Raw genomic sequence first — 27,757 nt, 5'->3', positions numbered from 1 at the left:
AGAGGACCAAGGTTCAGCGTGGTAAGTGTTCATTTTAATCAATAAACTGAACACTGAACAAAACAACAAAAGACGACAAATGAACAGTTCTGTAAGGTGACGACACACACTAAACAGAAAACAACTACCCACAAACACAGGTGGGAACAGGCTACCTAAGTACGGTTCTCAATCAGAGACAACGATAGACAGCTGCCTCTGATTGGGAACCATACCAGGCCAAACACATAGAAATACAAAACAAGGACAACATAGAACACCAGACATAGAATGCCCACCCCAACCCACGCCATGACCAACCAAAATAGAGACATAAAAAGGATCTCTAAGATCAGGGCGTGACACACAGGTTGGAAAGCAAATGGATCCTGCTGAAAAGAAAGGCCTCTAATCTGTCTGCTGTAAAAAATATATATATTTTATAAACTTCCAAATCGGCGTATTGAGCGAACATTGTTTACAAGAGAGAGATAGCCCAGTGGGCAAACACTGGTTGAATCAACGTAGTTTCCATGTCATTTCAACGAAATGACGTTAAGCCAACGTGGAGTAGACGTTGAATTGACGTCTGTGCCAAGTGGGAGGCTTTTGGCACGAGCGCATTGGCCAAGCCAGCAAGTGAAAAGATCTGTGCACGGCCATTCATTTATGTGATTGATGAGTCAGGCTGTGACGTAGGCTACGGTATATTCCAAGGGTTATATATTGGAGTTAAGTAATGTAGTTCCCAAAACCTGATCAGATTGATTCCAACTCCCCAAACTACTTACATTGTATACCTACAGAGAAAGTAAGGAACACACCTACCTCTTCCACCCACCCACCCACCCACACATTCCCCATACCCAACCCTGTCGCTATGGAGGTTTGAAACCTTATACCCTAAACCTGTAGATGGGGTGTGAGTGGGGATGGGTGGTGGTTCAGCTTCAGTGTGCCCCCTCCCCTAACAAAAAACATGGGACGCTGGAGCACAGGAGGATCCAATGGCTCCACCGGGCCATAAATCAGAAGACAGCCCTTTTCACTCCCCTCTCTCATGTGACCTTCGCTCCCTGGGGTCAGGGAGAGGAGGTATAGTGCGCCCCTGTGGGAAACCTGACCAGGAGACACCAGCGCACACAGCTAGCTCCTCTCCACAAGACGGATTGACGTCAGCAAAGACAACAACGATGGGGGATGGAAGGGGTTTGGGTTGGCTCGGGTGGAAACTTGCAGGAAGAGCAGACAAGAGCAGAGTTTTGTGTGTTTTATTTTCTGTATGTGGTGGTGAGGTCAATGGAGCCCATTGTGGGGCAAGGGTTGGCTTGTTGAACCGAAACCGAAACCAAAGGTTATTGAGATGCTGGCGGGTTGGCTTGGTTGCGGTCAGGAGTTTTGGAACTTTAGTAGGCTATCGACTTCCTTAGTCAAAATGTCCCACTCAGGCTCAGTAACACCCCCTCACACTCGCTGCTTTGCATCAGCTGTGAAAATGTGATAATGGCATTAGTGACAGCTGCAAAGCCTCAGGAGTCAAAGTTGCAAATTACAACACAAACAGTTTACTAAGTCATCCAAAACATGTCATATAAAAGCGGCCTGATATTGACTAATTTCGTCTAATTCCATGTTGTTTGAGTGATGTTTTTACAGTGACTGAGAAGACCAAGGATCATGGGAGATTAAAGCGTAGGTGGTGACCAGCTAATGCCTTATTACTGTATAATACCCTTAGCCACATCATAATACGCTAGCTAGCTACCACAATACGCTAATGGCATTACCATATACAGTACCAGAGGATAGAGTGCCAAAGGAGAGAGGTGAGAAAGTAATGAGCAACACTGTGCCGGTGAATCCTTGTGTTTTGTCTGGGTGGTGCAGAGAGGAGAGAGAGACAGTGTGGTCAGGAGTTGAGTGGTTCAGGCTGCTTTGATGACAGGGCAGGGAGAAAGTCAGGGGAAACACAATGCTGGAACCAACGGTGGAACTAACCTGGGGTAGCCTGGGTGTGTTGGGTTTATCGGCTCTGTGAATGTGCAGTGAACTCAAAAGGGATCTGTTAAGACGTGAACCTTATATAACACCTATGAAACACGAACAACTGAATTTTCTGAAGAAAAAATAAATAATGATGTACTAATTCTTGCTATGTTTGGCTTACATCACTCCTAAATTGTCAGTAATAATATACATTTTATTTATAAGACATTATAAGACATTATTTATATAGCATATTGCTAAAATATAGAGCAGCATTCTTTAACCTAATAGTTCGTTAAAGAGGATCTGTGGTGAGGAGAGTTGGCTAATCATATGTTCTGATCTATTCCTAGTCATGTGGGAACTAACGTGGAACAAACATCAGGCAGACAGCTGCTGTAGATGGGTTAGTAGAAACATTCAACCAGACGTTTCATGCTTTGACATTCGACTCCTAGGGAGTTTAAAGGTCATACTAAAACCCTCACAATACAATCTTCCTTATTGCCCATTTTATTGTATTCCCGTTGTTTTCGTTTACTCTATTTCACTTCCAGTTCTTGATGTTTTCTCAGAGCCGGGTTAAACTGTCTCTTATCCTCATATGTTCACAATATGGGCCAGCTATAACTAGTGAGTGACTTGCGCCTTTTCTTGGTTTGAGCTTTGATGTGTTACCCAAGCCGTTCAATTTGTTTGTGAACTGTACAAAGATGAAAAACGTCTGACTGATAAACTGTAATATAATGTCTCCTTATACATAAAAGGGGTGAAAACAACAATATTTCTGCTCATAAGAGGAGAATCCGTCTAGGCTTACATGGATACTTTGGGATTTTGGCAAATTAACTCGTGGATACCATTTGTATGTCTCTGCGTCCAGTATGAAGGAAGTTAGAGGTAGTTTTGTTATGCATGCTAGGTGATACCATAGACTTCCAGTCATTGCGCTAATGCTAGTTAGCACTACTGCTGGTTAACAACGTCCTTCAAACTGCACGCAGAGACATAAAAATGGTATCCACGAGTTCCTCTGACTCTGGGGACGTAGATAAAGGGACTCATTGCCAAAATCCCGAAGTATCCCTTTAAGACTGTGACCTTGGAGCAGTGTGTGAGAGAGAAAGGAGGCCAACCACTCTGAAATGTCCTGATTAGAAAGCAACCAGACTCAGTGGACTGGCCGGCAGGGAGGATTTGGTAGTAATTTACTGTTTTCTGTCTCTCTCCCTCTAATTGCCGACTGTTTATCTGCATGGGACGAGTTGATACATATTCCCACGGATCAGGAAGCTAGACCAAGTTAGGGCCCAGGATAGGAGGTAGAGAGTCGGACTTAAAACACACAACTCCCAGGCTTTTTACAGGGAAGTGGGTCTGTTGTCCACTGTCCAATTTAAGTGAATTACTCAGCTTCTGGAGCAAACGAACGCGAGGAAGCCTCGGGATCTAAGCTATGAGTTAAAGGGCATGCTAGTAGATACCATAGACTTCCAGCCATTGCGCTAACACTAGTTAGCCTTGGCTCGCCAAACGACCTCTAACTTCCTTCATACTGAACACAGATGCATAAAAATGGTCTCCACGAGTTCATCCGACTCTGGGGAAGTAGACAAAGGGCATCATTGCCAAAATCCCGAAGTATCCCTTTAATAAGATGTCTAAGCTCAACTTAGAGACAGGTAGTGGAGGTGGCTCTGTGTATGATCCCCATGGGTAAGAGAGTGAGCGTATAGACGGAGAGCAGAGTGTAGTGTCACTCCTCCCAATGGGGTTTCTCCTTGCCTGCTGTGCTCCAGACCCGAATGACCAACATCAAAACAGACCAGACCAGACCAGACCAGTGTTTGTGTGTGTGTGACCTCGCCCACAGTCGCCCACTGCTCTGGGGTTTCGCCGTTCCTTATTTAACGCCCGTCTGGTTGGCATGGAGCGGAACGGCCCTCCACCACGGCGCCATGCTGCTCAGGACCTCCCCTGAGATAGCAGCCAAATATGGCGACCATAATATTAGAGGATATCTGCTCACCACATTGTCCACTGTTGAAACTAGCTAGAGTTAGTGTATGGCGTCCATAGTAGGAAGTCGTCAGTTCTCAGGCAAAACTCCAATTGTCCATCATAAGTCGTCGACGACCAAGAGATATGTGTAAATGAGTGATATATAGGGATGCACAATCTGAACATCTGTGGGGACTGACAGGGAGGAGTAGGACCCTGATATAGAGCGGAGTCAAATCTCTCTAATTACTGTATATCAGTGATTATAAGTCAACATGTTTTACTTTTTTAATTTCCTGGATGGCCAGTGAAGACTTTTTTTCTACAGTGTCCTATAGAGGGTAGCTCTATATGTATCAAGTTTTTCAGGGTAACCACAAAATGTGATTTTTATTTCCACGTTTGTATACAGTGCTTACACAACAATCAGCGGGAGAACATGTACTGTAGGATAACTGTACACACCGAATCTCCAGTTAATGAGAAGAAACCAGCACAGAGAGAGGAGAAAAAGAAGAGGTGCATAATGCTTTGCAGGGAAGTCTATTTACATGCAACCCTCTGAGCAATTCTGTTTGCTTGGCTGAGAAATATCCTTCATTAACTTGGAAATGACAACAAACATTCCTCTTGCAGGAGATTCGCTAATTTGAACTGGAGAATGACTGTCTATTCAATCGAAAGTAATATATTGCCTGTGATATTCGTGCATCAAGGAAAACCCAAATGAGCAAACAACAACTGTGCAAAGTGGCCCAAAGATAATTATTCCCTCTAAAATGAATACAGTACATTTAATTCTTCAAATTACAGACAGGAGATGGCTTTGTCTATGCCTTTCTGCAAATGACCCTCAGGCACAGTACGGACGGGCTGGGCTCTGTGTGGTCCTGTGGTGTCCTCAAATGACATGGAGGGCTGGGCTAGAGACCGCCCTGAGGGGCCAGAGCTTAACCCAGGTGTCTAATTGGTTAATTAACCTGTCACTCAGACAGGTGTAAAGTTCTTGAGTGACTCAATTAGGCCTTCCTCAAAACAAGTCACCTGCATGATGTCACCTAAGTATGTTGACTGAAGGGATTTGCACATCACTAATCCAGGTCTTTTGACTCTGAGAGCAGTCGTTCTATCCAACGTTTGGCCCAGTCAGTCTAGTTTAGAACAATATACACTGAGAATACCAAAAAATTAGGAGCACCTTCCTAATATTGAGTTGCACCCCCCCATTTGCCCTCAGAACAGCCTCAAGTCGGTCGGGGCATGAACTCTACAAGATGTCTCTACAGGATGCTGGCCCATGTTGACTCCAATGCTTCCCACAGTTGTGTCAAGTTGGCTGAATGTCCTTTGGCTGGTTGACCATGCTTGATACACACAGGAAACTGTGAAGGGTGAAAAATTCAGCAGCATTGCAGTTCTTGACACAAACCGGTGCGCCTGGTACCTACTACCATACCCCGTTCAAAGACACTTACATTTTTTGTCTTGCCCATTCACCCTCTGAATGGCACACACACACACAATCCATGTCTCAATGCCTTCTTTAACCCGTCTCCTCCCCTTAATCTACACGGATTGAAGTGGATTTAACAAGTGACATCAATAAGGGATCATAGCTTTCACCTGGATTCACCTGGTCAGTCTAGGTCATGGAAAGAGCAGTGTGTAGATCTAAGTAACATAATACAAACATCCCCATCAAAATCCGTCAGTTTAAACTAGAGATATTTTTTTCTTTTTTGCATTGGAGGCATCTCAATCCACCACATCCCCACTTCCACTCTATGAAAAGGGGAGACTCTCGCGAGCACGATGGCGTTATCCGTTCTGCTCTGCGACCCCCCCACAAGTATCACGGGACTCGTCTGAAGGTAGCCGGTACCTGTTTTTCAAAAAATGAATGTGAGGATGAAGGACAAACACTTCAAAACCTTGTTCCGTTTTGATTTCTTTTTGGACTGTCTTTTTTTGGACATTTCTGAATATGTTATTCAACGTGTTTCTCTAAAGGCCTGAATCAATATTTTATCCCAGCATTTTTATTATCTACCTAAAGGGGTCGTAGAATTCCATATCAAATAGCTTCATGATCCATAGTATGACCATCTTAAAACAATTCCATATGTCAGCTTAGACCCCCCCCCCTGCGGCTTAGACTTTATTGTTCTTAATGTTTTGTATGCTCAGTGTATGATGGAAAGGGATACCTAGTCAGTTGTACAACTGAATGCGTTCAACTGAAATGTGTCTCTCGCATTTAACCCAACCCCTCTGAATCAGAGAGGTGCGGGAGGCTGCCATAATCGACATCCATGTCTTCGGCGCCCGGGGAACAGCGGGTTAACTGCCTTGTTCAGGGGCAGAACGACTGATTTTTACCTTGTCAGCTCGGGGATTCGATCCAGCAACCTTTCGGTTACTGGCCGAACACTCGAACCACTAGGCAACCTGCCGCCCATGGGGTCTATCTCATATACTAATAAACCACAAATATGATTCAATAGCTCTTGTGCCTCCCTACAAACGGGATAATACACAATACAAAGGGATAACTCAGATATGACAATCTTCTTTGGATGTCGCATCTTACATTTTCAGTTTTATGGCCAACTGAGTCCATACAGGTCAAGGTTATAGCCCAATCCCCACTTCCCTACCCCCCAATCCTCACTATCCCACAATAGCTCTGTCTCCTGACAACCTCTATCAACTCCCCATCAACCCCTCCCCTCAGTACCCAGCGACACACCAGGTTCCCAGGTCAGTCCGACATAGAGACGGAGGAGCTAGGTGGCATGAGGAGGAATTCCTGTCAGGGCCCATGGAGGAACGAATAGCAGACACGCAGACCAGGGCTTTTAATGACAACTTGATGACAGGCAGGACGGACGGGGATATACATGGCTACCGCAGGAGCAAGGGGGAGTGTGAGGAGGAGAAGGGGTGGAAGACGAGCCCATGGGTCCAGAATGGATATATAGGCCTATCTGCCCCCGCCATCCATAGGCTGTTCTAAGGCACTGATCTCAGACAAGATATGAAGTATTGAAGTATGGATATTATCATCTGGTTCTACCATACAGAAGACTAGCATGTCATTTCCTCCTTGGCTTGCTATGTTGAGGATGATGACTTTGTTGTTTGATTCTGCCGTATCTTTATGCTAGGACTGAGCATATTTCGATTAGCTGTGGTGGTTCCTTCCCCCTGTGGGTTTTAGGAAGGGGAGAGGGCTGGGTTTGACAGGGAGTGGGTGGGGGGGGGGGGTCTAGCTGCAACACAGGAGCAGAGCAAAGAACAACATCCCAAACAGCTGTAGAAACAGAAATGTGACACGGACAGGGATTTTGTGAGGGGTTTCTGAACTCATCCTGCATTCTAGAGCCACCATGTTCCAAATACACAAAGCAAAGACAGAATTCATAACACCACTTCCTGAGGGTCACTTTGTGTGTCCAGCAACAACCATGACACTGTTTTGGTTTTAATTGCATGATTGAATTGAATTCAAATGAATCGTCCTTATTGATTGTCAGAGAAAGATGTCAGTTGCCGTTCAAAGATGGTTTCACTGTGGATTAAATAAAGTTTGCAATAATCCGTACGTTCTTTTACTTAACGGATAGCAGTTCTCTGCTCTAACTCTTTATGCAAAACATCGTGGCCGAGGGACAGTCAATATCTCCATGTTAAGCAGGCAGCAGGCTTCAAGACGGCAGAGATGAACATGTACATAATTGACTGAGAATTGATTGACTCCCTGGACATTTAACAGTCAGTCCGTCAACCCTTGTTACAGACCAATAATAGTCACCACAGACAAATCAATCGGTTTACAGAGCACTGAGGCAACGGTCCCAAGTTTGGGAGGTGGGATAAAATGTCCTGCGGTGAAAGAGCGGAGGAGGAAAGAGAGAGACAGAGAGGTGGGTGATGGGGGTTGGGGTGGTTGGAAGGGTGGAGAGGCTGGGGGACTTCTAAAGGCTTGTGTGTGTTGTGGGAGTTTTGGGGGAGGTTGAGGGGCATGAGATGATGGGGGAAGGGAACTTAATGGCGAGATTACCCCTCTGATGGAGATAGTGGGGTAGATAGAGAAAAGGGGAGGGGTGTAGAGGGTGTCCCAAATCCACCCCTAAAGACCCAGGGGATTACAGAGGCTGAGATTGAGTTGGCAGATTACGAACTGACAGCTGAAAACTCTGCCACTCCAGTTCCTGTGAGAATCCCAAGGCAACGTGAATGGGTTAGAAGGAACGGAAGAGGGTGTGTGTGAATAATTTAACTCCTTTCCACCTTCTTTTTCTCTTCCGGGAAAAAACCTTGGAGACTTCTTCACACTCAGCCAGGCCACAGATTTCAGATCAGCTCTCTGGGTTTAAAAGGAAGACAGGAAAAGCAATAGCTGTCAACTCTATGTTTTTTCATATGACTGCACTGTGAGCATGTCCAATTATTTAACATACACACAAAGTCACACACAAAGTCACACACACACACACACACACACACACACACACACACACACACACACACACACACACACACACACACACACACACACACACACACACACACACACACACACACACACACACACACACACACACACACACACACACACACACACACACACACACACACATTATCACTTCTGGATTCTGGGTGTGTGACAGAGTTCCTCTGAGTGAGACAGAGGCCAGAACTCAAAACGAAAAGGGAAAGTCAAGGAAATCCTCTCTCGTATCTCGGCAGAACACTTTGATTGGGAGTATGAGTGTTCTGGCTCACACTACTTTGGCTATCTGCTGTTATTCTTTGATAAGAGCGTTAAGGAGCTGATTCTGCCCATCTGGCAGGTCATCTACCCCATAACTGAAATAACTATGACATCAATAATATTTTAGAACTATAAACTGTCAAATAGGAAAACCTGTGAATCCAATGATTGGCTTGTGCATTCTGACACTTCTGTCTGTTTTTCCATTGGAGATGGATATGTTTCATGAAAGTTCAATTAAAAAGAAAAAGCAAAGCTATTCAAAGGTGACCTCTTGTGAACTGAAGTGCTTTGTCCTCTCCAAGCTGTGAAGAGATTATTCCCCTGATTGGCCCTGAGAGTGAACAGCAGGCCAGGTAGATATCCACAGGGGAAACCCAGGTGAACAGGTCAATAACATACCCTGTCCTCCTCACATCTGTTTTCCCTAAGTGCTTTGTGTGTGTGTGTGTGTGTGTGTGTGTGTGTGTGTGTGTGTGTGTGTGTGTGTGTGTGTGTGTGTGTGTGTGTGTGTGTGTGTGTGTGTGTGTGTGTGTGTGTGTGTGTGTGTGTGTGTGTGTGTGTGTGTGTGTGTGTGTGTGTGTGTGTGTGTGTGTGTGTGTGTGTGTGTGTGTGTGTGTGTGTTTGTGTGTGTGCGTGCGTGCGTGTGTGTGTGCGTGTGTGTGTGTGCACGTGTGTGTGCGCCAGCCAGTGTGTTGTTTCACACACCTTGTTCACACAGGTAGGTTTCCAGATGGGACTGCTGCCTGTGTGTGTGAGTCATCAGGTCTACAGAGACGCCCACCTCTAGTCTGACTGTCACCCGTGGGTGCTTCTAGGGATGTCTGTCTGGCTGAGGGAGGAAAGCTCCTTGTGGAAGAAGTGTGTGAGTAAAACACTGGCTTTATTGTTTGTTTTTACTACGCTTGTAAAAGGAGAGACATTAGAGCCAAATTCAAAATGTGGCGTAAGTGTGAGCAATATAATTTCAATATTTTTCCATGTGAGACGAAGACATGAAAGCTTTGGTCATTTTCTAGGTCTGTTTCATACTTAGGGTAGCCTAGTTGGAACTTGTCGGGGTTAAAACAGACATCCCAGTTGGCTATGTTTGAGGTGTGACTTAAACTGACCATGAAGACTTAGACTGGACAGGATGAAAATGCAACGTCAACTTACAGCTATAATCGCATAGCAATTTGATTCAAACCAATCATTTTGAAATATGTTCTAAAAATGAGCACAGACGGAATAGTCTCCTGCTGAGCTCATCCTGTTTGTATGATGGATTTAAATAGCTGACCAGTAAAGGGCTTATGGGTAATATCCTCTTCACTTGTCTGCCATTGTGTTTGAGTGGATCAGTTTGAGCAAGGTGAGGCACAGTATTACTAATCTTCATCACATAATGAGCAGTTATTTGGGATGCAAGGGGATTTGTGGACCAGGGATTATGCACAGTCTGACTGCAATTTTGTTAATCTCAAACATGAATTATGTCTACTGCATTGGTTTATGTGCCAGTAGCATTACAAACTGTACTTAGTTAAATGCTCCTAAGGTTAGTAGCATTAGATTCATAATTACATTCGCGTTTCTTATCATTAGATTAATGTTGTGTGTAATTTTACACATCATGATAATAACAAAAGTATCCTCACCACAACTGGGCATTTTGGGTGAGAAAGAATCGCTTACAAACTCAGCTCATTAGACTTCAAAACGACCTGCTCCCTTCTTCTCCTGATCCAGGAAAGAGTGGTGAAATAGTGTGGGCTAGGTGCAACAATTAACACATGCTCACACAGCGTTTGTGGCCTGCTTTTGTTGGCTGTTCTGACTTTATGGAATAACTCAGGCAGTGTTGTGGACAGGAGTGTTACTGTTTAGTCGTCGTTGTTCAGTCATTCAGCGGTTAAAAACGAAAAAAAAAGACCCAGCCTCTGCTGATCTGTGATCAGGTCTTGGAATGTAGTAGGGAGGGAGGTAGCGGTAGAGACACACCTGCAGGCACGGGAGGCCCAGAGGGAACAGAGCAGGAAACACAAGGGGACAGAACATACATGGGCCATATGGCACAGGACGCAGGGTTGGTAGGGTCATGTTCCAGAGAGAAAGAGCGAGACGGACAGAGCGACAGAGAGAGAAAGAGAGTGAAGAGAGATAAAGAGGGTTTTCAAGTGTCTCCATACACCCCTATGAAAAGGCATTGTGGTTTGGGTTACATATTTAAACGGGGATGTACAGCTCTCAACAGGGTAGGGCGCCAGACAAGACAACCTGTATGCCTGGGCATCTGTGAGTCATGTAATGTCAAGATAAGATTGAGTACTTCAACCTAAACATCCTAATCTAGGGGTTGGGCTTGTTGTGGCTCACTCTGTTACAACCTTCAAAACTCTTCTGATTCTGCTTGCTCTCTTTTTTTTTTATCTGTCTCCTTCTGTCACTTTCTCTGTCTCTTTCTCTCAGTCTATCTCAGTCGCTGTTGCTGTTGCTCTCTCTCTTTCGCTCTCTCTCTTTACAATTTCGCAAATAAGTAAATGGATAACCCTCCACTTGAACATATACACACATATATACACGACAAAACCTATTCCCTCTCAGGAGACTGAAAAGATTTGGCATGGGTCCTCAGATCCTCAAAAGGTTCTACAGCTGCACCATCGAGAGCATCCTGACTGGTTGCATCACTGCTTGGTATGGCAACTGCTCGGCCTCCGACCACAAGGCACTACAGAGGGTAGTGCGTACGGCCCAGTACATCACCGGGGCCAAGCTTCCTGCCATCCAGGACCTCTATACCAGGCAGTGTTAGAGGAAGGCCCTAAAAAAATGTCAAAGACTCCAGCCACCCTAGTCATAGACTATTCTCTCTGCTACCGCACTGCAAGCGGTACCGGAGAGACAATTCTAGGTCCAAGAGGCTTCTAAACAGCTTCTACCCACAAGCCATAAGACTCCTGAACATCTAATGAAATGGCTTCCCAGACTATTTGCACCCCCCCACCCTTTTACACCGCTGCTACTTTCTGTTGTTATCATCTATGCATAATCACTTTAATAGCTCTACCTACATGTACATATTACCTCAATTACCTCGACTAATTGGTGCCCCCGAACATTGACTCTGTACTGATACCCCCTGTATATAGTCTCACTGTTGTTATTTTACTGCTGCTCTTTAATTACTTGTTACTTTTATTTCTTATTCTATTCCTATTTTTTTTTAAACTGCATTGTTGGTTAGGGGCTCGTAGGTAAGCGTTTCACTGTAAGGTCTACACCCGTTGTATTCGGCGCATGTGACTAATACGATTTGATTTGATTTGATTCGGGGCCCACTATTCTTGTGTACGTCGTGTGTTGCATGAAGTCACTGTTGACTCGTCTTTGACGCACGTTACACATTACACGTTACACACTCAACCAAACACATTTGCTTATCCCTTTGAGGGACTCAACATGCTTATGTGACCCAATGCCCACTGACACATATTTGAAGCCTAGACATCCAGTAAACTTCAGCACACCGGAGATCTGGCCTCAACCTCATTGTGTCTCTGTGTGCCCTCATCGCCCCTCACTGACGAGTACTCTCAGTTCAAACTGTGAACACAGTCTGTCAATGTGCACTTTGTGATTCCCTCATGCTCTACAAACTCCATGCCCACAGAATGGCTGCGTCCTCCGGTGTTTACGTGTCAGAGAGTGCAATTTCATTTGTTTTAACATCAGATAGACCTATGGTTTGAATCTGGAATAGTCATTTGAGGGGAGGGAAGGGGACATGAGGGGTGGGAAGGGGACATGAGGGGTGGGAAGGGGACATGAGGGGTGGGAAGGGGGCATGAGGGGAGGGAAGGGGACATGAGGGGTGGGAAGGGGGCATGAGGGGTGGGAAGGGGACATGAGGGTTGGGAAGGGGACATGAGGGGTGGGAAGGGGGCATGAGGGGTGGGAAGGGGACATGAGGGGTGGGAAGGGGACATGAGGGGTGGGAAAGGGAACATGAGGGGAGGGAAGGGGGCATGAGGGGAGGGAAGGGGACATGAGGGGTGGGAAGGGGGCATGAGGGGTGGGAAGGGGACATGAGGGTTGGGAAGGGGACATGAGGGGTGGGAAGGGGGCATGAGGGGTGGGAAGGGGACATGAGGGGTGGGAAGGGGACATGAGGGGTGGGAAGGGGGCATGAGGGGTGGGAAGGGGACATGAGGGGTGGGAAGGGGACATGAGGGTTGGGAAGGGGACATGAGGGGTGGGAAGGGGGCATGAGGGGTGGGAAGGGGGCATGAGGGGTGGGAAGGGGACATGAGGGGTGGGAAGGGGACATGAGGGGTGGGAAGGGGGCATGAGGGGTGGGAAGGGGACATGAGGGGTGGGAAGGGGGCATGAGGGGTGGGAAGGGGACATGAGGGGTGGGAAGGGGACATGAGGGGTGGGAAGGGGGCATGAGGGGTGGGAAGGGGACATGAGGGGTGGGAAGGGGACATGAGGGTTGGGAAGGGGGCATGAGGGGTGGGAAGGGGACATGCCTTGTTGTGATTTTAACATAGGCTGACAGCTGTGGCATCACCCTTTCTCTGTCAGCTGTCACACTGCCGCACGCTACAGAGGGATTGTCGTATAGCCCAGTGACGAAAGGTGATCAATATAAATGGATTCTCTTTTCACTGTTGAGAAATAGAGTAAGTCCATAGGGGAAATAAATAGGGGTTGATTGAGGATGTGGCAGTCACTATATAGTGTACTACTTTTGACCAGGGCCCATCACACTGGGCACAGACGTCAATTCAACAACTATTCCACGTTGGTTCAACCCGTGTGTGCTCAGTGGGATAGGTCTCCGGTCAAAAATAATGCACAATATAGGGAAAAGGGTAGCATTTGGGACACAACTCAACCAACTCACTGATGGTTCAAAATAAATTCTCCAGTTGGAAGTTACCGTTCTACTTTCCCAGTGGATTGAAATGTTTTCAACATAATTTACTAACATTTTGAGACAGGAAGTGGGTCGGTTAGACAGGAAATGGGATTGAGAGCAGACAGAGGGGATATGGAGGAAACAGAATGCTGAGAGAGGAAATAGAAGAGGGGAAAGGAAAAGACAGAGAGAGGAAGGGAGGGGTACTGTAGTCTGTCTCTGTCTGTAAATGACAATAAAGCTGTCCATCTGGGAGGAAGTCACCGATAGGAAATATGGGCAGGCCTGTATGTATTTTGGATAGATTATAAATATTAGGGGTTAGGGTTAGGTTTTCGGGTTACGGTTAGGGTTAAGATTAGGTTTAGGGGTTAGGGAAAATAGGATTTTGAATGGGACTGAATTGTGTGTCCCACAAGGTTAGTTACAGAAGACTGTGTGTGCATATATGTGTGATAGAGGGAGAGAACTTATCTGACGTTAAATAAAGAGTAATTGAGAGATATACTGTTGTATAACAGATGACTACAAGTGAGAACCATCCAGAGTACTTTCCAGTAGTACCGTACTCACTGTGAAGTTCACCCATGACTTGGCAAAGATCGCCCCCTGCTGTTGACTGCAGAAGACTCCCCTCTAAAGCACAACCTTGTAAACTCTTCAAACTAACCCCTGCTCTCCTCTCATATCTCCACTTATCTTCTGTCCAACAACAAGAAAGGTTGTGACTTCACTGACCCTGAGGGTGAGCGGTATGAGACAACGGTTGGACCCGTGCCATAGTAACCAGGCCATGATCACAGACGGACAGACGCACAGCATGACCAGGCTCACACAGACGGCTCACACAGACATGCACACACGACAACAAGGCTCAAGGTGTGTCTTAGATCTGCCCACACTAGTCCCATAGACCTCATGTGGTCTTAGCACGTATAAGAGTTCACATGTAAGTGAATGACTCTCCCAGCTGCAAACGCCCTCCTCCTGTCGCAGGTGTGACTGGGAGAAAGGTCTGGCTGTCATTTGTCTACATCCTCTCTCATGTTCTCACGTGTGTATTGGCTATGATGTGGTTTGGGCTCACATGCAAGCGTGTATCTTACAGGGTCAATATTAAACAAGAGTCGATATTGTCCCATGTCCCACCCCAGTGTTGAAGTCAGACCTACTCATTTGCATGTGCTTGCCTCACTGACCTGTCATTCTTTACGGTGAATTATTATCAGTGTTTATTAGAGCACAAGAGGTAGCAACACGTCATAGCAAAACTTTTGAAAAGCGTATTGAAAACAGAAAAGACAGGCAGAAAATAACAATATGGACATGTTACTGTTTTACAGACAAGTGTCACAAAAGGACTGCAGTAGGGTCACACTGCAATTGTGTTTTGTAGGGGCAATAGAATAAGTTACCAGTCTCATGCCCAAATACGTTAAGCCCAAGACACTCAAACCATGACCTCCACGCACCAGTCAGCCATAACAGTTAGCCAAATATTATGTCCTGAAAGGCCATGTAGTCCCAATCATTCAAATGTTGCACATCCTATTTCCCCCTTAATTAACTTCACAAGAAAACAGTGAAAGCAGTGAAAGCAAATTTGTATCAGCTATGAAATTCCTTTCCAAATTGGTGCCATAATCCAACACCTAATCCCACTATCCCTCTCTGTGTGTAATCTGTATTCTCTTAATCTGGTTTTGTTGGTTAATTGATCTAATCCAGCCTGTTTGTTGGCGTCATTTTCAGGTATGAGTCCTATGACATGAACTAAATGCCATCTACTGTAAGGGTGCCAGTGCTTGTTCAAATGCTGTACAGTTCAACACTATGGAGAAGGTGAGTGCTAAATTCCAAATCGACCCCCAGTCCCTATTCCCTATACATTCCCTTAGATCTGACAAGTCAATTGCTACTGGTGTTGGTGTGGTGGGTACAATCTAGACCTGAGCAAGTAGAATGAAGATAATAACGGGTTAGGAGTAGCCTGGTCCCAGATCTGTTCACGCTGCTTTGCCAACTCCTATGGTCACTGTCATGCAATGTTTGCAAGACAGCATCAACTGATCTGGGACCAGGCTAGGGTAGGAGGGCATTCGGCCCCATGTACCCCCTCATTCCCCTGACCCCACTCAACCCCTGCCCCAGACCCCATCCCACCCCCTTACAACTGGCTTGTTAGTCTTGCTGGCCAGACATGCTCTTGGTCTTCAACTCAGCCAGCTTGCCTGTGACAAAGTTCCACTTGAAGGGCGTGTTCTCGCTCCCTCCTCCCAGCATGGCGTATTTGGAGAAGCTGGTGTTGCTCCCTCCTCCTTCATCTTGACTCTGCTCTCCCTCCGTGTTCTCCCCCTGGTAACTCTCCCCCCCTCCCTCACCACCTCCCTCGCCTACCGCCTCCTGACCCTCCTCCATCGTGCCCGTCTCGTTTGCTGCGGCTTCAGCCTGTTTCGAGGCGGCCATTTGTTTCCAGTTGGTGGCGAAGCTACCCCAGAATCCTGAGGGTCTGGCCGGTCTCTGCGGCTCCTCAGGCATCACTGCTAGTGGACTGGGGATACAAGGGAGGGAGGGGGACCGTCATTTTGTGTATCATTATATGTTTAACTCAATTAATATAATTACTTTATTTATTTATTGAATTAAGCATTAGTTCATCAGACATGGCTAATATTCCCATGTTCAGGAAGAGGAGGAGGAAGAGGAGGGGGGGAATAGAGAGCTGTGTAGAAGAGTAGAGTCCCACTGACTGGTCTGGGACAGGCGGACTCTCAGTCTCCTCCAATAGCTGGTGCTCATCCTCTTTGTTGAAGAGTGTTGACATCCTGTTCCAGCCTTTAGCCCCAGCACCCTGCATCTGAACACACACACACACACACACACACACACACACACACACACACACACACACACACACACACACACACACACACACACACACACACACACACACACACACACACACACACACACACACACACACACACACACACACACACACACAGTGTCAAAAATGTGTGTGTGTGTGCGTGCGCTGGAGTGCCAATCCTTCGGAATGTGATTAATGTAAGATGAACGTTTAACGTCTGCATTAAGTTCCATGCCGTGTGTGCGTGTGTGCGTGTGTGCGTGCGTGCGTGCGTGCGTGCGTGCGTGCGTGCGTGCGTGCGTGCGTGTGTGTGTGTGTGTGTGTTTGTGTGTGTGTGTGTGCTTACTCTCTTGGCCAGCTGAGACACTGCATTGGGCCCCTCATCCTCCTGGACAGGGGTCATGTCAATCTCTGCATTATTTACCTGGGAACACAAGCCCAGCAATGATCATCACACATTTATATTGTCAGCCTCAGCATAGCAGTGTTGGTAGTGAAGTACTGAGCTCTGAGTAAAAACACATGCTGTACTCAGCTACCCTGCTTTTCAGTGCATTCGATTTATTGGTAGTGGTTGCCCTCTAGTGGGTTAATATAGACACTGCAAGCACGTTCCAGAAAAATAAATACACTGAAAATGTCAAGGAAAGGTCTGTCATTGAAAATGCTGGACAGTGCCCAAATGTAACACAAATTCCTAATTTGTAGCAACATAATTTATTATATTGAAGATGTCAGATTGGAGTTATGCCTGTGGATTCCTTTTAATCCATTATGCCAAAGATAATAAACTGAGAGAGAATGTACAGCCTACTTTTTTTCTGTATCCACTTTAAGAATAGAAACACAGAGTTAATTTCCAAGAGGGTAAATATACTTTGCTTTTCTCAGACATACACTAAGAACGATGACAGCATACACTAAGTCCCCCCATAACTCAAAGAACTCTAAGTAAACTATGTTTTCAGACATCATTTTAACGCAGTATCCTTAACATAAGCCCTGTCACCATGTCATGGACATAACAATGAAATATAATATTATTCATTATTATCTAATAGGCAAAACTGATCCTAGATCAGCACTCCTACTCTGAGACTTGAATATGGGGTCTTTCTGTCTGTATCCATCTCATCCCCCGTCACTGGAATGCCATCTAATCCGTGTACACAGCTCCAGTTCGGGATCAGGTTTTCCGACGTTCTGAAGAACTGGGTCATCCTTGTTCCAACAGACTGTACCAATCCCGGACACATCAGGGGTGTCGAGAGACAAGAAAAAATCCTGAGAACTCAATCATCGAAAGACCCATGGATTTTTTTGAACCTGATAGTATGTCTGATAGCGCTGATAGTTTGTCCATCATATTAGCTAACATAGGTTACAGTATGAGGGTGGGGTGAAAGTTCACATGAATAAACCAGTAGCTACTGCAGACAGAGTACTATAGCAGCGATTTGGGTTTCGAATTTGTAATTGAAAGCCTATGCTACAGTGATTAGCATGTTTTGGCCAAAACTATAACAAAGCACAAGAGGAACTGCTCTGTAGTTTCCTCAAAGTTCCAGCAGAAATAAGCCTTTGTGAGTAGAACAAAATGATATAAGTCCAACATCAACAACAATGAATAAGCAAACCAACAGATCTGTCGCTGTGAGAACCCACAGCAATCCTAAATGAGAGGTTGTGTGTATCAAGCGTCTCAGAGTAGGAGAGCTGATTTAGGATTAGTTGTACCTTTTAGATCACAGAGCAAGACATCTTGCAGGGGAAATCTGCAGATGAAAGATAAGCTTTTTATTCTCTACCTCTTCCTCCGTGTACTCCTCTAGGTCCGGGTTCAGGGTCTTCAGCACTTTGCTCTTGTACACGTTCCATATGGGATTCATGCTTGTTCACCCTAAAAGACCTCTAGAACTGTTGCAACAACTCTCAGTAAGGCCTCACAGCTTCTTGAGGCAGACCGCCCTTCACCAAGTCCCCTCTTCAGGTCTTCTCAGTTTGGCTAATGCCCTTTTCCCATTCGTACACTTCCAGCTCTTAGACAACGACTCAGCCTTGACGGAACTTTGACCTGACTCACTCTAGGCCTGTCTAGAGTGTTGTAGGCCTGTGCTGTTTCATGTTGTATCCCGATTAGATTGTCAATGTCTCTTGTCAGGAACACGGGTTGCTGGTAACATCCCTATGAAGCATCTGATCAGTTAGAGGAATCAAGCAGTTGCCAATGTGAACACACACACACACACACACAACCCCATGCATGTACGCAACCACACACACGCACACACACCGTCATGGTTCAGGATTCAGGCTGCATCGGTTACCTGGAAACAGGTGTGGGTTTCCTCATCTATTTTTCAGCAGGGCTCTTTTCCAGAGGTAGTGGGCCATTGTCGGCTGGCACCGCAAGACTGGCCACTGTAACCCTAACCCAGTGGGCGCTGGCTCCACACTGGTGCCATGTTTAGATGCCCGTTACACTCTGATACTGATTAGAGTGTATGTCCCATTTGGCCAACATTATGAGAAGACAGGCCCAAAGCCCAATGATGCTCCTGTTCAGTAGATCAGTACACAGTGCCTAATTGATTGTTGTTCATTTCTGTCACACGTTGTCATGTGGTAGACGACAAGCAAGATCAGCTCATTATAAAATGTGGCACAATTATGGCAGAAAGTTCAGGGCAGACTACTGCTACCAAATTGAGTTGTACCGTCGCAACATGTACGTCGACACACTTATAGTTTTGTTTAGGGTGGGGTGACTAAAGAGTAGAGTACTTATTGGACTCCAGATGCATTTGAAAAGTGTCGAGTGACAACACTGTAACATGTCTTTCTTGTTTCTTTTTTGTCATCTACCTAATTTACTTTTAGTGCATTTGTACAAAAACTGCAAACTCCAATCCTTACCTGTTCACTTCCTTGGAGAGCTGGTTTCCAAGTACTGGTTTGTTGGCAACCTGAGGAGGGCTTGCCAGTGTAATGTAGATGGAGACAGATATCATAAAGCTTTGATGACCTATACGGTGTCATTGAATACTGAGCAAAATACAACCAGATATTTAAAGAAAATATGTTTCTGACAGATTTTAATAAACTCTTCTAACAGTTTTTCAAAGTTTCATGATCTATTATCTAATAAAATGTTTTTCGAATTTTCTTTCTAATTTATTACAAAAAAAGTGTTATATAGTTTTGCATACACCAATCATAATCTTAGTAAACATTGCCTCAATCCTAACAGCGCCTCTTCAACCTCAGGAGGCTGAAGAAATTTGGCTTGTCACCTAAAACCCTCACAAACTTTTACAGATGCACAATTGAGAGCATCCTGTATGGCTGTATCACCGCCTGGTACGGCAACTGCACCGCCCACAACCACAGGGTTCTCCAGAGGGTGGTGCAGTCTGCACAACGCATCACCGGGGGCAAACTACCTGCCCTCCAGGACACCTACAGCACCCGATGTCACAGGAAGGCCAAAAAGATCATCAAGGACAACAACCACCCAAACCGCTGCCTGTTCACCCCGCTATCATACAGAAGGCGAGGTCAGTACAGGTGTATCAAAGCTGGGACAGAGAGACTGAAAAATAGCTTCTATCTCAAGGCCATCAGACTGTTAAACAGCCATCACTAACACAGGGAGGCTGCTGCCTACATACAGACTTGAAATCAGACATTTCGCTACACTTGCAATAACATCTGCTAATCATGTGTATGTGACCAATAAAATTTGATTTGAAATGCAATGGTGTTGTTTTACCAATGTTATATTGGCAGCCTTTACAATAATCTTGATTATACTACACAGGGGTGTAACCTTAGCATACCTGTAGTTCTCATGTTGCCAGTTTTGATTACCATATAGAGTTCCGCTTTAATGAGGGGATTGCATACTTATAAGATAAACTTCAATAATGTATGGGCTTGTATGTGAGAAGCATCTACGCGCACGCACGCACGCACGCACACGCGCACGCACACGCGCGCGCGCGCGCACGCACACACACACACACACACACACACACACACACACACACACACACACACACACACACACACACACACACACACACACACACACACACACACACACACACACACACACACACACACACACACACACACACACACACACACACACACACACACACACACACACACACACACACACACACACACACACACACACACACACACAATAGGCTTGACTGCTGATGGATGTTTCCTGTTTGAACAGCAGCCCCTGTTCATGGCTGCCCGGGATTGGATTTCCTGCTGAAATATTATCTGGGTCGTATTCATTAGGGCACAAGGTTTTTCACTGCTAACCTGTGCATGTTGTACAGGCCTAAAACTCACTGATACCATTCACTCACAGTGTGTTGTTAGTGTTTGCTGCTCCTGATCATCATGCCTCTGTCTGCTGAATGGTTGTGTCCTTCTACATTAAAGTTCCATCTGCATTATTCAACAGGAAGACTACTGGCACAGCAAATCAACTCTTGCAGTTATTATGGACTTAGGCTGGGATTCAATCCAAAGGTGCGTTATAGAGCAGTGCACTATACACACTATACATCCCTCTACCTTGCACTCAATCTCACATGGGCCCTATTCCATTAGATTTACAATGCATCATTCCTTCTTCCCTTCCTTGAAGTAATGGTGATCTTTAAGTGATTGGATTGGTGTAAGCAAGATTACCACCGTATTACTTTGACCAATCCAACCAATTTAGATCTGTGATAACAACGAACGATCTTACATGTGTAGTACATCCTTTGGGCATTGCCTTTCATGGCCACTAGATGACTCAGGAAGTCTAAACTTTTCTATTTCACACTTGTTTTTTTGTTTGACTTTATGGATAAGAATGTATTGATTTACCTTATCCTGTTTTACCTCTGCTCCTTGACTCAGGATGCTTTACCCTTGATGTTATTACATATGGGGCATGAAACCAGTTGAAACCGGTGTATCTGTATGAGGCTACCAAACAAAAATAAATTGTGGTGGGCTAGGAATTTTGAGGAGAAGAAACACCAAATACTATTTTTGATGATTGTTAAAGGGGATGTTGCATGTGTATGTCGGCTAAAAGAAGTTAGAAAGGATCTGTCACGATCGTGTGGAGGAGAGACGGACCAAGGCGCAGCGGGATATGAATACATCTTCTTTTATTAGAACGACGAAGATGAAACACGAAACGAAACACTTATACAAACTATACAAAACAACAAACGACCGTGAAGCTATAAACGTAGTACACACACACACACACACACACACACACACACACACACACACACACACACACACACACACACACACACACACACACACACACACACACACACACACACACACACACACACACACACACACACACACACACACACACACACACACACACACACACACACACACACACACACACACACACACACACACACACACACACACACACACACACACACTACAAACGTTCAACATAGACAATTACCCACAAACACCTAAAGCCTATGGCTACCTTAAATATGGCTCCCAATCAGAGACAACAATAACCAGCTGTCTCTGATTGAGAACCAAATCAGGCAACCATAGACTTTCCTAAACACCTACACTCAACCATAGACATACCTAGACACATACACTCAACACAAACCCATACACTACAACCAACACCCCCTATACCATATAATCACCCAAAACACACACATACCCCATGTCACACCCTGACCTAACTAAAATAATAAAGAAAACAAATAATACTAAGGCCAGGGCGTGACAGGATCCTGCATCGATGAAGTGTGTTACACCTTGACAGTCGCTTACTTTCTGGTACATCTCAGTTTAAAGTGGCAATCAGCAGTTGAAACAATAACAAAACATTTCCCCTGCCCCTGTTTCAGTAAAAAGCTGTGGGGTGGGGTGGGGCTGGAGAAATGTAACCACTCTCAAATGCATAGACAGAGCTATAGTTTTAACCATGTTTTGCGGCCATATAGTATTTGTTCACGTTTACTTTGTTTACAAACAAAGCTTATATTTTGACAGTTGAACTAAGCTCATGAGGCATTTATAAGTGATATTCTTCAATAGGTACATATCATTAATTTATAAGCCCAAACATGTAGCAACTGCTGATTGCCTCTTTAAGGAAAAGTCTAAAGTAATTGAAGGAAAGGTGTCGGGGTGACATTATTAGTATGGAGAGTATCATATCAAGCTTTGTGAGTAAATGTTCACAAATCAATGATTATGGAACAATGCCTGCCTCTCCATATGTAGACAAGTAAAGTCCAACCACATAGCAGTAATCGTAATAGGTCATCTAATTCCTGGGACTAGGAACATCAGTAAATGTATAACATACTGCATGTGTGTGTGTGCACGTGTGTGCCTGCCTGCCTTTTTGTGTACGTATGTGTACATATGTGTGTATGTTCAGTATGTACAGTACATTTTAACCTCGAGGGCTCAGGGCAGATGCATTTCCACATCCAACCACCAGCTGGCGACAGGGAGCCATGTCACTCCTCTTAGCTCTGGGCATGAAGCGCTACCCTAAATGTAGAACAAAATGTACAGAACACAGAGTTCCATCCACACACACACACATCCCAGAGCTTCCCTCCTACCTCGTCTTCCTCCAGACACGCACATGTCGCAGTGTGGATGCGTATGTGTTCAATGTAATCACAGAGAGGGAGAAAGCCTCTGCCCTCTGCTCTCATCATGGCAAGCAGAGCCACCTTTAACATAGATCCATAGGGCTTTGTGATGTAAACATTAGTTGTTCTTAGATTGTTTTACTTGAAATGAAAATGAACAATTCAGTCATGAAAATCAGTCTTTTGATTGGCCCAGGATGGCATTTTGGAACGATATACAATGTGTGTATGTATATACAGTACCAGTCATAAGGGGCGGCAGGTTGCCTAGTGGTTAGAGCATTGGGCCAGTAACCGAAAGGTTGCTGGATCGAATCCCCAAGCTGACGAGGTAAAAATCTGTCGTTCTGCCCCTGAATCAAATCAAATGTATTTATATAGCCCTTCTTACATCAGCTGATATATCAAAGTGCTGTACAGAAACCCAGCATAAAACCCCAAACAGCATGCAATGCAGGTGTAGATGCACAGTGGCTAGGAAAAACTCCCTAGAAAGGCCAAAACCTAGGAAGAAACCTAGAGAGGAACCAGGCTATGAGGGGTGGCCAGTCCTCTTCTGGCTGTGCCGGGTGGAGATTATAAAAGAACATGGCCAAGATGTTCAAATGTTCATAAATGACAAGCATGGTCAAATAATAGTAATCACAGTGAACAGGTCAGGGTTCCATAGCCGCAGGCAGAACAGTTGAAACAGGAGCAGCAGCACGGCCAGGTGGACTGGGGACAACAAGGAGTCATCATGCCAGGTAATCCTGAGGCATGGTCCTAGGGCTCAGGTCCTCCGAGAGAGAGAAAGAATGAAAGAGAGAATTAAAGAGAGCATACTTAAATTCACAGAGGATACCGGATAAGACAGGAGAAATGCTCCAGATATAACAGACCCCGACACATAAACTACTGCCTGACCAAGGCAGTTAACCCATTGTTAACCGTCATTGTAAATAAGAATTTGTTCTTAACTGACTTGCCTAGTTAAATAAAAGTACATTTGGACACACCTACTCATTCAAGGTATTTTTCTTTATTTTGCTATTGTCTACATTGTATAATAATAGTAAAGACATCAAAACTATGAAATAACACATATGGAATCATGTAGTAACAAATCAAAATATATTTTAGATTTTAGATTCTTCAAAGTAGCCACCCTTTGCCTTGATGACAGCTTTGCACACTCTTGGCATTCTCTCAACCAGCTTCACCTGGAATGCTTTTCCAACAGTCTTGAAGGAGTTCCAACATATGCTGAGCATTTGTTGGCTGCTTTTCCTTCACTCTGTGATCCAACTCATCCCAAACCATCTCAACTGGATTGAGGTTGAGTGATTATGGAGGCCAGGTAATCTGATGCAGCACTCCATCACTCTCCTTCTTGGTCAAATAGCCCTTACACAGCCTGGAGGTGTGTTTTGGATCATTGTCCTGTTGAAAAACAAATGGTAATCCCACTAAGCACAAACCAGATGGGATGGTGTATCGCTGCAGAATGATGTGGTAGCCATGCTGGTGAAGAGTGCCTTGAATTCTAAATTAATCACTGACAGTGTCATAAGGAAAGCATCCCCACGCCGTCACACCTCTTCCTCCATGCTTCACGGTGGGAACCACACATATTGAGCTGTTCTTGCCATAATATGGACTTGGTCTTTTACCAAATAGGGCTATCTTCTGTATACCACCCCTACCTTGTCACAATACAACTGATTGGCTCAAACCCATTAAGAAGGAAAGAAATTCCACAAATTAACTTTTAACAAGGCACACCTGTTAATTTAAATTAATTCCAGGTGACTACAGCTCTACCCTTTAGCTCAGTGCGAATGCTGCCTGTAATCCATGGCTTCTGGTTGGGGTATGTACGTATGGTCACTGTGGGGACGACGTCATCGATGCACTTATTGATGAAGCCAATGACAGATGTGGTGTACTCCTCAATGCCATTGGAGTAATCCCGGAACATATTTCTGTCTGTGCTAGCAAAACAGTCCTGTAGCTTAGCATCTGCTTCATCTGACCAATGTCGCACATTTAACATGCTGAGAGAAATTTGGTAAAAATGATTTAAGTTTCCCAGCATTAAAGTCCCCAGCTACTAGGAGTGCCGCCTCTAGGTGAGCATTTACTTGTTTGCTTATGGTGGAATACAGCTCATTCAATGCTATCTTGGTGCCAACCTCTGACTGAGGTGTAATGTAATGTGGTGGCATTATTCTGCTTTACCAAATGAGGAGAGTTACAAACTACACACCAGTCAGAGTTATACTTAAATTACATTTTTAATAATAATAAGAGCTTTGCATGAACTTTTTTTGACTTTCAATGATGCGCTATCTCTAATGAACCATTGAAAAGTACCAACAGAAAAGTACAAAGATCTTTTATAGCCAAGATACACCCCTCTCAACTTACATGACGAATCACAGATCTTAGGAACAGTTCACAAAGGTTAAGTTTTGTATGAAAGATATCTATAAAACATAGCAGACAGTTACTGCTATGTCAACAGTTCTCATTGTAAAAACCAGTGTCTGGCCCCCTCACTCCAAAAGGGAACCGTCTCTCCCTGATACGGCATAGAACAGAACCATTTGCTCATGTTATCTGGAATGCTCTTTAGGCTTTATTACCCAAAGACATCGTAAATCTCCTCGGTCAGTGCTATCTCATAGAGGCCCATCCTCAGTGGAACACACACACAATACTCTATTCTGTCGAATGTAACAACTATTATAATGTAATACAAACATTATAACATAATCTTACAATTTTCCACGACAGTAAACAGCTACGAAGAATACAGATGAGAACTCTCTCGGTAGGTAGTGTGGTCTACAGCTTATCATGAACCAGGAGCTGTGCTGAGGTTTCTGAGGAGTCACTGCCAAGAACGGCAGGGGGAGTGGGCCCGATTCCTTCACTGGGCGGAGTATGCCTAGAATTCATTGCGTCACTCCTCCACTGGGCTGACTCCCTTCCAGTGTGTTCTTGGTTCAGCCAGCCCTGGCTCCGTGGACCCCGAACCAGACCAAAGCTCCTGCAGTGTACGAGTGGTTCAGGCGAGCAGAAGAAATTTGGAACAATGCCCACGTGAGGCTCCAACGCACCGTCTGCCACCTAAAGGAGCAGGCAGATTCGCCAATGCAGTAAGGCTCCCTTGTTCCATCCTGGTGAACGCGTCTGGCTCTCCACCAGGAACCTCCCACTTCGCCTGCCATGTAAGAAGCTGAGCCCCCGGGTTTGTGGTGCCGTTCAAGGTCCTCAGGAGGGTCAACGAGGTGACATATAGATTACAGCTCCACACTAACTACCAGATATTACCCTCTTTTCATGTTTCCCTCCTCAGGCCGGTGGTTCCTGGTCCCCTGGCTGAAGCCATCCCACATCACACCCCTCCATCTCTCCTCCAGGGAAGCCCCGCCTGCACCAGGGGGTCGGCTTCATTACCTGGTGGACGACATTCTAGATCCCAACATCATCCGAGATTTCCTCCTTCGCCGTCTGGACCGGCCCGCTCCTCACCCTCTGGGCCGTCCCCCTGGCCGACGTCGTCCTGCAGCTGGAGCTGCGCGGGGGGGGGGGCAACCCTAGTCCTGGCAACCCTAGTCCTGGCAACCCATCATTACGCACACCTGCGCCCCATCATTAGGCACACTTGGACTTCATCACTACCCTGATTACTCCCCCTTTATCTAGCACTCCCTAGCACTACTCTTCAGGCAGTATTGATTCTGTGTTCATGTCCAGAAGCTTCTCTTGATTTGTGTCGCTCCATGTTCTTTATTATTAAACTCACCAACTGCACCTGCTTCCTGACTCCCAGCGTCATTGTTACACACCGCTGCTGGGTTTTTCATGCTCAACAGTTTCCTGTGTGTATCAAGAATGGCCCACCAACCAAAGGACATCCAGCCAACTTGACACAACTGACCTTGTAGAGTCCATGCCTCGACGAATTGATGCTATTCTGAGGGCAAAAGGGGGGGGGGGACTCAATATTAGGACGGTCTTCCTAATGTTTTGTACGCTCAGTGTATATAGATAATAGGCTTCTTGTGTTTGGATTCTTTATCAAGACAGGACAAAAAATGCTTACAGAGGAAAGTGAACCAAACAGAATGGGTGGCATGTTGGTGACTGATGGTTGTCCTTGGTGGTCTGTGGTGGGTCACCTTAGCCTGCTGGGGGTCTGTGACCCTAGACATTAGGGCATCTCTGTTTCTCTCTACTAGGCTTTATTCAGTAAGATACACAGTCACCCCATGACGAACGTGACTAACGATTTGTAGACTGAAGAGACAGTGAGACAATTTAAGAGCATTGGAGTCCTGGGTTGGGGTTAGAAATCCCCACTAGGACAATGTACCGTATAGCCTTGAGAAAAGCACATTGTCGCCTCAAATATGTTATATGAAGAGTATATTGATATACAAGCCCATTTTTGTGTTGGTATCATCTCTCGAACAGCTGGTGTGTCCCTGGACGATAATGACTAACAGATCAACACATCTTTGAGGAACTTTATCCCAAACCCATCTCTTTATCCATGCACAGGT

At 45.3% G+C, this 27,757-nt stretch overlaps 1 protein-coding gene and 1 long non-coding RNA gene across 3 annotated transcripts; one reads left to right on the top strand and one right to left on the bottom strand.

Moving 5' to 3' along the window:
• Window positions 1–15,818: 15,818 nt before the first annotated feature.
• Window positions 15,819–18,709, bottom strand: LOC139572495 (uncharacterized protein C1orf232-like). Of its 2 annotated transcripts, none has more exons than XM_071395230.1 (4): window positions 18,327–18,709; window positions 16,865–16,942; window positions 16,400–16,506; window positions 15,819–16,200 (listed from the first exon to the last, which is right to left on the bottom strand). In XM_071395230.1, exons 1-4 carry the CDS (start codon window positions 18,405–18,407, stop codon window positions 15,831–15,833), a joined length of 636 nt encoding a protein of 211 aa, XP_071251331.1. In that variant the 5' UTR covers window positions 18,408–18,709; the 3' UTR covers window positions 15,819–15,830. The 2 variants fall into 2 exon arrangements, with proteins under 2 accessions (XP_071251331.1, XP_071251330.1); XM_071395229.1 differs by lacking the exon at window positions 18,327–18,709 and adding an exon at window positions 17,610–17,798.
• A 1,135-nt stretch (window positions 18,710–19,844) lies between these two features.
• On the top strand, window positions 19,845–26,993 carry LOC139572494 (uncharacterized). The gene is made up of 3 exons (XR_011674431.1): window positions 19,845–20,075; window positions 21,005–21,072; window positions 26,548–26,993. It is a non-coding gene; the product is annotated as an uncharacterized lncRNA (long non-coding RNA).
• Window positions 26,994–27,757: the final 764 nt, after the last annotated feature.

The sequence above is a fragment of the Salvelinus alpinus genome, chromosome 4, assembly GCF_045679555.1.
Source record: "Salvelinus alpinus chromosome 4, SLU_Salpinus.1, whole genome shotgun sequence".
Lineage (NCBI taxonomy): Eukaryota > Metazoa > Chordata > Actinopteri > Salmoniformes > Salmonidae > Salvelinus > Salvelinus alpinus.
The sequence above is the reverse complement of the archived record's forward strand: the minus strand, read 5'-3'. Positions and strand labels throughout refer to the sequence as shown.

Bases quoted from the DNA above. Each gene is read 5' to 3' on its own strand.
- LOC139572495 (XM_071395229.1), bottom strand. From the start codon at position 17,774: ATGTGTCCGGGATTGGTACAGTCTGTTGGAACAAGGATGACCCAGTTC. The intron at 16,943-17,609 runs GTAGGAGTGCTG...TTGTGTTCCCAG, and splicing joins CCCCATATTCAAGTCTCAGA to GTAAATAATGCAGAGATTGA. The intron at 16,507-16,864 runs GTAAGCACACAC...GTGTGTGTTCAG, and splicing joins TGTCTCAGCTGGCCAAGAGA to ATGCAGGGTGCTGGGGCTAA.